This window comes from Malurus melanocephalus, unplaced genomic scaffold, assembly GCF_030028575.1.
Source record: "Malurus melanocephalus ecotype Western Australia unplaced genomic scaffold, MMel_1.1 scaffold_1451, whole genome shotgun sequence".
Taxonomy (NCBI): Eukaryota; Metazoa; Chordata; class Aves; order Passeriformes; family Maluridae; genus Malurus; species Malurus melanocephalus.
In genome coordinates this window covers 18,029-28,088 of record NW_026624683.1, presented here as the reverse complement: position 1 = coordinate 28,088, position 10,060 = coordinate 18,029, and the positions used below count along the sequence as shown (strand labels likewise).

The 10,060-nt window shown below is 52.1% G+C and overlaps 1 protein-coding gene across 1 annotated transcript; it reads left to right on the top strand.

The window, feature by feature from the left end:
* Positions 1–3,615: 3,615 nt before the first annotated feature.
* Positions 3,616–7,917, top strand: LOC130586997 (keratin, type II cytoskeletal 6A-like). Its single transcript, XM_057387946.1, has 9 exons — positions 3,616–4,241; positions 5,137–5,351; positions 5,468–5,528; positions 5,687–5,782; positions 5,907–6,071; positions 6,170–6,295; positions 6,413–6,633; positions 6,902–6,936; positions 7,044–7,917. Exons 1-9 carry the CDS (start codon positions 3,732–3,734, stop codon positions 7,316–7,318), a joined length of 1,704 nt encoding a protein of 567 aa, XP_057243929.1. The 5' UTR covers positions 3,616–3,731; the 3' UTR covers positions 7,319–7,917.
* Positions 7,918–10,060: the final 2,143 nt, after the last annotated feature.

The window sequence follows — 10,060 nt, the reverse complement described above, 5'->3', positions numbered from 1 at the left end:
CTCCTCTTTCCTCCTGTTCTGTGCCCCCACCGCCTTTCCTCTGTGTGTGTGTCCTGCCCTCCCTCCCTGGGATGTTGCCATTCCCAATAAATTGCAGAGAACATTCACGATGTTGTTGTGCTTCGGGAGCTGCTCTGGGCAGGGTGGTTCATTCCTTGGGAAAGCAGTATGTTGGGATGCTGGGGGTTGTTCTTTGCCCAACCTGTGCTTTGATGGTGGGGATGGACCAGGGCAGGTATCCCAGCTCAGCTGATGGCTTTGACTCTYACCTGAAGCCACAAGTCTGGGTGGTGGGTGCTGGATGCTCAGTTCACACAACGCTCAGTGGCCATGAGCCAGCAGAAGCCCAAACTGAGGAATACAGCAAYCTGCTCAATTTTTAGGCTATCTCCTCACACAGTGAATCACTCAGCTCACCGCTGGAGCCCTGTAATCATTCCCACAGCAGATGTCTGCAATTGTTGGGTCTGGAAGCCTCCAGCACAGAGGTCCAGCCCTCTCCCAGTCACTGAGCAAGTACAGGCTGCTATGTCCCAGGATTCGGAGCTCAGCTTTAGGCACACAAAGGCACTCCATGACTCAGTGCCCATGTCACATCTCTCCATACGTGGCACCACTCCAATTCCTGAAGCTCTAGGAGAGGGGTTTTCTCCATCTCTCTTGGATTTGGAAGCTTTGCGAAGGCTCTGTTGGAACTCCCCACAGCATGTCCTGGGATTTAGACAGGAMCATTCCCAGTGCTCATGGACAGAGCAGTAGAGACCCACAGAGGCTGATTGATGACAGGACTCAGCAGCAGCAGGTGGAACAGATATTGGATCAGTCTCACCTGAATTTCCTGCCTCTGAATGGACTTTGGATTGTGGTGAGGGATGTGAGAACAGGTGAACATGGATAAGAATGGATCAGGATGTTGGCCAAGGACTGGCCACTGGTGCACACTGGTGGGATGCACAGCTCAGCTCCCTGAGAGCACCGGGCACATGGGAGAGCCATGAACCATCTCCAACCAGCCATGGGAACACGGCGGGCTGGGAGGGTGTGATTCATCCCCGCCTGTGAGCTCAGGCACCATCCTCTCCCTGAGAAGCCAATGCACTCCCCAGTGGCTCTGAGAGCAGCAGGGAGAGATTTGGACAAGCTCAGGAGGGGAGTTGGGGGTGTTTGATCTGAGCTGTGCTGTGGCTCCTCCACCAYCCAGAAAGATCAAAGAGKCAGAAAACGCTGTCAGTGGTGGTTCAGGAGTCCCACAACAGCCTCTGGGAGTTGTTGGTGTTCCCAGAGTGGGTCAGGAAGGTGTAGACTGAAGAAAAGTGCAGGAAAGGCAGTGGGCTCTTGGAAAAGCAGTATCTCCCTGCTTTGAAGGGTGCAGGAGCTGGGATTGTGGCTGGGTTTGGCCCAAATAAAGATGCTGAGTAGGCAATGCCTGTGCAAAGCTGGTGYTGTGCCAGGAGCACTTTGAGGTTTGGCTTGGGGCAAGAGTCACCTGTTTTGGTGCTTAATCACCTGTTTCACTGCCTAATTTTAAGAGTCTGCTTCTTCTAAACTTTACAGCGAATTTTACACGGCGTTGCAGCGCTGCTTGAGGAGTCATTGCAACACCTCCGTGCTCTTGGGAGGGAGATGCAAAGCCTGAGCCCGGCTCAGCCTCCATCCATTTTTTCTGCCGAGTTCACATTTTCCCTGGTGTCGGAGTTTCTGCTGTGCACAGCTCCTTGCGCAAGAGATCTGAGGGCACGGTTGGAGCCCGGYTGCCTGTCGAGTTTTACCTGGAGGAGGCTCAGGTGACTCCAGGATCGGAATAATCTGCACATCTTGTCTGAAAACGTAAGAGTGACTCAATCTGGGCGTCTTATCTGCAGGAGCTGAGTGTGGTCAGCACCCAGGCATCTGGCTGACTTGGCAGATCTTCCCCCTSCTTGTGGAACCACCTCGTGGGATGTTCCAGTGAAGTCCTGGTGCCTTCATACCACGGGTTTGGTGTTCAGGAGGGAAGCCAGGAGAAGGGATGATCTGTTTTCTGCACCTAAACCCGAGCCACTCTGCAGATCCCCTGGGCTCCCCTGGGCTGCAGGATGGTCTGAGGAGCGTCAATCTCCATCTGGGAGGTGACCATGGAGAAACCAGCCCATCCTGATTGCAGCTGCTGTAGGAAGGAGGGTGTCCCCTTCATGCCGTGGATCTGCTGCCCGTTCTCCAGCTGCAGGAACAACCTTTGCATAACCCTTGGCCAACCATGACTTGTGTCCCTTAGTGGTGGGACAGCCCCTTTTGCCAACTGCTTGGTCCATTAATGGTGGGATAGTCTTTGGCCAACTGTTGAGTCCTTCAATGGTTGAACAACCGTTGGCCAATCTTGAGTCCCTCAAGGGTGGGATAGCCTTGGCCAACAGCTGAATCCCCATCAAGGCTAATGCCCTCCTCTCTCCCCCATTCCACACAGTCTGTGGGTCTGGAAGTCCCATCCCAGGGACAATCATGACATTCATGTGTCTTATTCCTCCAGTGACTTTTGAAAGTGTTTCCCTGCACCCGTTTTCCAAAAGTTTTGTTGTGTTTTTGACCAGCCGATTCCTAGGGATGCTTTCAAACCACATTTACCTGCCCAAATCTCCTGTGTGACTGTGAAAACTCATCACATGCAGTTGGGAAGCTTAAATACAGGATACTGTTGGACTTCAAAAAAAGTAAAATAAAGTGTTTTAAAATATACATTTCCCTTGATTTTTATTCACGGTTTTCAAGAACTAAGAATGGAGGAAATGTTGGGATATTTTACCAATACAATTCATAAACTTAACTAAAATATTTATTTGATTAATGAGGCTCGTAAGGCGCGTGCCAGACGTCCCCCATGTGAACATCCGAATCCATTGCCGGGGAGCTGGTGTATGAAATTAAACATTATTGTCAGTCATCATTACAACATCGACTGCCCGGAGCGTCCTTTCYGTCCTCTGTGGCTTTACAATCCCTGTGGCCACTGGAAAAGCACAAGGAAGGAGTTGGACATCATTGTTCTCTTCCTTTGGTGCTCAGAAACCCAGGACCTGGCTGCCTCAGACTCTGTGGGACACATTTTGGAGGAAAAAATCCCACCTGATGGTTTTAGGAAGGAGCTACCAGCTCTGTTCCGGATTAAACAGAAATGCTGACCTCTTTGAAATGTTAATGATGTGGCATTTTTCCACTTGGAAAGCCRTCGGGAATTTTCTGCTTAACAAGGAGCTTTGGGATGTGCTTTTGGGAATTGTGAAATTCCATCTGSGTTTCACCAAAATCCTTGCCTGACGTGAAGTGTCAGGCAAAAAAATCCCGAGTCAGCCGGCGGAGTCGTTAGGAGCAGGCAGGGAGGTGGGAGGAGGGAAGAACATGACAACATCGTTGTAAAACATATTTTTCCAGATGACATAAAGATATGGGAGTCCACTTACTCATGGAGACCTGCTTTGGTGCTCCTGCTTTCCTTCTGCACACTGAAGCGGATTTCTGGGTGGAGTCACCAATTTGGCAAAAATCTGTTAACCGCACCAAGCTGATGAAGACAGTAAATTTGTTTCCTCTTCACGCCCAAGCTGTTCCAGCCCACCTCCAGGAGCAGATAAAAGGGAATGCCTGGAGCTGTGGAGCCAGAGAAGACTCTGAGCACTTCTCTCTRCCCTCAGCACCGGCTCAGCTCCGTYGATCTCCTCGTCTTCCCCAGTTTTGGCTCTTTTTGAGGAGAACCAGCCATGTCTCGTCAGTCTGTCTGCAGGAGTTTCGGTGTYGGAAGCAAAAGGGGATTCAGCTCTTGCTCTGCTGTTGGCGGTGGCTTTGGAGGCGGTGGCCGGAGCAGGATCAGCTACAGCTCGTTCTCCACATCCAGGGGGATCGGAGGTGGCAGCGGACGCTGCGGAGGATTCAGCAGCCGGAGCCTCCACAACCTGGGGGGCAGCACAAGGATTTCCATGGGCAGCTCTTATGGCGGTGGCTATGGATGTAGAATTGGTGGCTTTGGTGGAGGATTTCCAGGAGGATTTGGTGGCATTGGAGGAGGTGTCATTGGTGGAGGAATGGGCGGCTTTGGTGGCCCTGTCAGAGGTGGCCCCGGGTTCCCCGGAGGCATCCAGCCRGTGCAGGTGGACCCGACCCTCCTGCGGCCAGTCCACGTTGACATCGACCCTCAGATCCAGCAAGTGAAGTGCCAGGAGAAGGAGCAGATCAAGACTCTGAACAACCAGTTTGCCTCCTTCATCGACAAGGTGAGAGGTTGGAGCTGGATTTGTTTGGGAATGGGGCATCTGAGGAAATTCCCGGTGCTCTGGAGAGGGAAATGTCCTTCTCAGCTTGATGTTGGGCTGTGATTKTTTCTGTTGGGTTCCATTTGGTTTCCTCCTAAGGAAATGTCAAAATTTTGCATCCATGGAGAAAATGGACAGCTTTCTCCAGATTTGGTGGATGCAAATTCTTCCTTGGTTTTGTCTCCAATGTCCTCTGTGCAGACAGACCAAAGGGATGGGATAAACTCAGTGACCCAAGTGATTCTTTAAGTCGGTCCTTTTTCTGAGATAATATTTCTGAAGGAACTTAAAGTCTAGGAATGAGATTCCAAAAAAATTCCGACCATTCTGTATTTCAGTTTAAGTGCAGATAAGTTTCTTTTAAATTATCTTGAACTGGGAAAATGCTGGTTAAAAACATGGTACATGTTTTTTTAACATATGACAAGCATATGGAATAATTTCTGTGTCTGATAAGAAGAATGTGCTCAAATATGGAGACAAAAGGGATTTCATTCACTGGAAGGTCAAAAATTATCTCATCCTCCTGAAAATTAATGTTGGTCAAAAATCTCGACTGCTACTGGAAATAATTTTTRAAATTGGAATGAAGCATTTCAATAGCTTAAAAAAAACCCCCTAAATAGAACAAAAAAAAAAAATAAATCCCAGAGCAGAAATATAGGAGGAGAAATGAAAAGGAATTAAGGATAGTGGGGGAAAGGAAGGACAAGAAAGGGAGGCATTTTCTCCTTGGAAGAAATGGTCCTATTATGGTTTTGGGGAATGATTCCAATGRCCTCCCAAAACTCCCAGGAGATTTGAGCAGTGGGATGTCTCCCTGGGGAATGTCTCTCACACCCTTGCTTGGTTGCAGGTCCGATTCCTGGAGCAGCAGAACAAGGTGCTCTCCACCAAGTGGGAGCTGCTCCAGCAGCAAGGGCCGGTGGGGCCAAGGAAGAACTTGGATGTGATCTTTGAGAATTACATCCAGAACCTGCGCAGGAGGCTGGAGTCTCTGCTGGGACAGCGGGGGCAGCTGGAGTCGGAGCTGCAGAACATGCGGCAGTACGTGGAGGAGTTCAAAACCAAGTGAGTGTTGGGATAGATGAGGAGGGACCAGCTGGGTGGGTGGAGCTGGTGTGGAGACCCCATGGGTGGAGTGAGCAGGGGTCTCAGGGTCTCACCTTGTCCTGTCCCCTCCACAGGTATGAGGAGGAGATCAACCGTCGCACGGCCGCCGAGAACGAGTTTGTGGTGCTGAAGAAGGTGAGTGTGGAGGCACCGGCAGGGATGGGGTGTGGGGACTGGAGGCAAAGGCATGGGAAGGACTCAGCTCCAAGATGGGCAAGATCCCAACAGGGAGAGTCAACAGTCCTTGTGCGATGAGAGGAAACCATTGTCCAATTTTGTGATCTTTCCTTTAGGATGTGGACTGTGCCTACATGACCAAAGTTGAGCTGGAAGCCAAGGTGGGAGCTCTGACAGATGAAATCAACTTCCTGAGGTGCATCTATGAGGAGGTAGGAACTTTCCCCTGGGCAAAGTCTTGATGAGGGTGTGGTGGCCAAGGACACCGAGGTTGGACTGGGTGCCTGGATGGATTTAGGCTCGTGATTGTGCCTCTGACTCTTGTCTTGCCTGCAGGAGCTGGCTCAGATGCAGACCATCAGCCGGGACCTGTCCGTGGTGGTGTCCATGGACAACAACCGGCACCTGGACCTGGACAGCATCATYGAGGAGGTCCGGCGCCAGTATGAGCAGATCGCCCAGAACAGCAGAGCCGAGGCTGAGGCCTGGTACCAAAGCCGGGTGAGCTGGGAAAGGGTCAAGGCTCATGGAGCATGGGAAACACCTGAATTGTTGATCAGTTGTGTCACTGATGGGTGTCTTTGTCCCCACGTGTTCAGTATGAAGAGCTCCAGAGCACAGCCGGCCAGCATGGGGACAACCTCCGCAACACCAAGATTGAGATCCAGGASCTGTCCAGGAATGTCCAGAGGCTGCGGACAGAGATTGAGAACGTGAAGAARCAGGTAGGGGTTGGACAGTGTCTCACGGGCTCCTCCTGTTTTCCCTCCAGTTCATGCCCCGAGGATTTTCCAGCAGAGAGTGGGCAGAGGGAATTGAGAAACTCCGTTTCTTCTCTGCAGAACCATCATCTGCAGTCAGCCATTGCTGAGGCTGAGGAGAGGGGCGAGATGGCCACCAAGGATGCCAGGAGGAAGCTGGAGGAGCTGGAATGTGCCCTGAGCAAGGACAAGGAAGAGCTGGCTCGGCTSCTGAAGGAATACCAGGAGATGCTGAACGTCAAGATTGCTCTGGACGTTGAGATTGCCATGTACAGGAAGCTGCTGGAGGGAGAGGAGAACAGGTGAGCCCTCCCACTACTGACCTGGCCAAAGTTCTATCCCTCCTTGGGTCAGATTAATCATTCAGTATTGAAATCTGATTACTTTCCTTTTTTTCCTCCAAATTTTGAAGCCCAAAACAGAAACATGGCCCCCACGGGGAATGCTTCTCAGGGGGCTTAATTGGTCTCATATGAAACAAAGAGATATACAAAGACTATTTGGGGAATTTCRTGGTGTTTTGCTTCTGGCTGTATTAGATTTACAACTGGTGTTCCTCTCCCTACACAGGCTCTGCTCAGAGAACCCCTCCAACGTSAATGTCTGTAAGTATTCRCCCATCRTTTYCTCTGCACAATTACCTTTATCCTGGGTTTTGTGAGCATTCCCAGGATGTTGCCTGGTGCTCAAYGAGCCTCTCCCTCTCTTCCAGCTGTGGTGGGCAGAACCACCGTGTGCGGAGGCAGATCTGGCAGCTTTGGAGCCAGCAACGGCCTGGCTGGAGGAGGAGTGTGCGTGGTGGGCGGTGGCAGCGTGGTCGGTGGCAGCTGTGGCATGGGAGGAGGAATCCTCAGCGGTGGCTTCTCCTCGGGGAGCGGGAGGATGTGCAGCTCCGCAGGCGGCAACTTCATGGCCGGGGGCGGCTCCTCCTCGGTGCGGAGATGTGTCACCACCACCACCGTCAAATCCTCCGGGGTCAAATACTGAGCCCTGGCCTCTGTCCCCCCCAGGGAAAGCAGCACCTTCCTCTCCTTCCCACCAGCAGCACAGCCCCTTCCATCCCCATTGGTACTTGCAAGGAAAAGGTTTCCAGCAGAAATCTCCCCAAAGGGAGGTTGAAAATGAGACACGTCCCTCTGGCCCAGCCTGGCCCTCGCTGAGCCCCACCAGGAGAAAACATCTCCCTTGTGGGTCCCTGCACTGCACAGCTCCCGGGGCTGCTGCGGTTGAGGAGGAGATTGTGGAGAGCTGCTCTTTCCTGTCACTTTTTAAGGCCCCCCTGTGTGTCCCCTGTGTGTCCCCCACGTCCCCCTCCGGCTGTGTCAGGAGCCCACGTGAACAGAAGGAAGGAGATGGCATCCCATTGTCAGATTTAGGAGTGAGAAATGGGTCTCTGGAGTTGTCCACCTTTCCTGGGTGGAGTGATTTGGCAGCTTTAATGTTTTATGGATCCTTTTCCCTCCTCTCCTTCCCGCCTGGAGCATGTGTGGCCCTGTTGCCCCGCTCTGTCGCGTGAACCTGCTGCTCCCTGCCAGCACCCCGGCCCCGGGATCCTTCAGTACCAATAAACTGCAGAGAGATTATGATATTTTTGTGTTGTCTCATCACTCGATGCWCTCCTGGGGAGGGGGAACATGAGTTTGTTCTGGGTTATGGTGATTCTGGGACAAACACAGGATGGAGAGGGGAAGAACAGGGAGCAGCCCCGGGAGAAGAACCTGGGGGTGCCAGGGGTGAGAGCGGGACCCCCGAGCCGGGCTGAGCCCCCCCAGTGTGGGCAGCAGGGGGGTTCTGTCCCTGTGCCCTGCTCAGGTGAGCCCCCAGCTGCAGAGCTGCCCCAGCCCTGGCCCAGCACAGGGAGGAGCTGGAGCTGCTGCACAGAGCCCAGAGGAGGCCCCGGAGCTGCTGCAGGGCTGGAGCCCCTCTGGAGCCGGGCTGGGAGAGCTGGGGGTGCTCACCTGGAGAGGAGAAGGATCCAGGGAGAACTCAGAGCCCCTTGCAGAGACTCCAGGAGAGCTGGACAGGGACCTGGAAAGGGAGCGATGGGACAAGGGGTGATGGCTTCAAATTGGAAAAAAGGAGAGTTAGATGGGATACTGGGAAGGAATTCCTTTCTGTGAGAGGGGTAAGGCTCTGGAATGGATTTCCTTGAGATTGCCCCATCCCTGGAAGTATCCAAGACCAGGCTGGAAAGGGCTTGGAGCAACCTGGGATAGTGGAATGTGTCCCTGCCCATGGCAGGGGTGGAATGGGATGAGCTTTAAGATCCTGTCCATCCCAAACCATTCCATGATCCCATTTTGAGCTGATTAAATGACCCTATGGGAATGTCGTCAGGACTAGGATTCAGTGTTCCCATCTAGGGTTGGGTTGGCTGAATGTGGACACARGTGGGTGAGGGCTTGGAGCAACCTGGTCTAATGGGAGGGGGTGGAACTGGATGGGATTTAAGGTCCCTTCCCACGTCCTGTGATCATCTCRTTCCARCCCCTGCCACGCAGGAGCCTCTGGTGGGTGGTGGGAGCCCAGGTGAGGAGGATGAATCCTCCTYTGGGCTGGCACAAGGACGAGCAGCACCCTCTGCCTGGCTGGCCGGGCTCTTACACCRGCTCCTTGTCCATGGGAAGCTCTGACAGCTCTGCGTGGACACAAATTACTCACAAAGGGGRAAAAAAAAAAGCAGCTTGAAAGGATCAGCCAGAGACCATAACCTGCCATTAGAGYTCCAGGTTGCCCAGCCAGGTTAGTCATTAGCCCTCTCCAAATTACATCCCGTTGCAAGCAAATTAATCTGATTAATGCTTGACTGGATTCTTCTGTAGCTATGGGAGGAGTGAGAAGTGAATCAGTCCTGGCTTCTCTGCAGCGTGTGAATTATGGGATAATTCCCAAACCAGCTGGGATTTAAGGTTCTTTCCAACTCAAACCATTCCATGATTCTATGATAGATCTGGTGCAGATAAAATATGGAAATGGAGATCAATATTATCAAGTACGTGTTATCTAAATGAGCAAAACAAGGAAGAAATTATTGTTTTTGTTTTAACCAGTGTTACTTTCCTGCTGTTTTTCTCATTTCCCCCTAAACTTCCTTTACAGTGGACCCTCCTGACTTCTGAGCGCGGTTTGCACCAACCTGCCTCACACCTTATCCTCCTRTTTGATTAAAAAATTATTTTTCTGATTCTAAAATTCAGAGGTTGAGATGGGAGAGACCAAGAAGTCATGGCCCTTTTCTTCACCCCAGGGCAGAGTCCAGGGACAGAGATGGACACGGGTGGTTTGAAGTCCAGGGGACCCTTTGAGAAGGTGGCAGAGGGGACCAAGATCTCCTGGCCTGTTGAAAGCCAGGAAGCCAAAGGTGCTGGTGTCACCCTGCTGCRAACCACAGGCTTTCCCTGAGCTTTTCCTGGAGAGGAGCCAGGAGATGGCGGGGTTTATCGTTCCCATCTGCTGCACTCACAAAAAAGGGAGTTAAAGGGAATTGCTCAAGTGCGTGGCGCTGGGATGAAAGGGTTGGGCTCCCCTTTGCCAGGTATGCAGGGCACGCTGAGAGCTGCTGGATGCCATTGTGAGGAAAATTAATCCACAAGCACCAGAGGTTTATGYCCAAAAAGGAGACAGAGGAGTCCCACAACTTTATTAATGAGTAAAGGGAGAGGCCATGGGACATTTCCCTGGGGTCTCTCAAACTGATAGAGGACGCAGCCTCTTTTATCCCAATTTCCC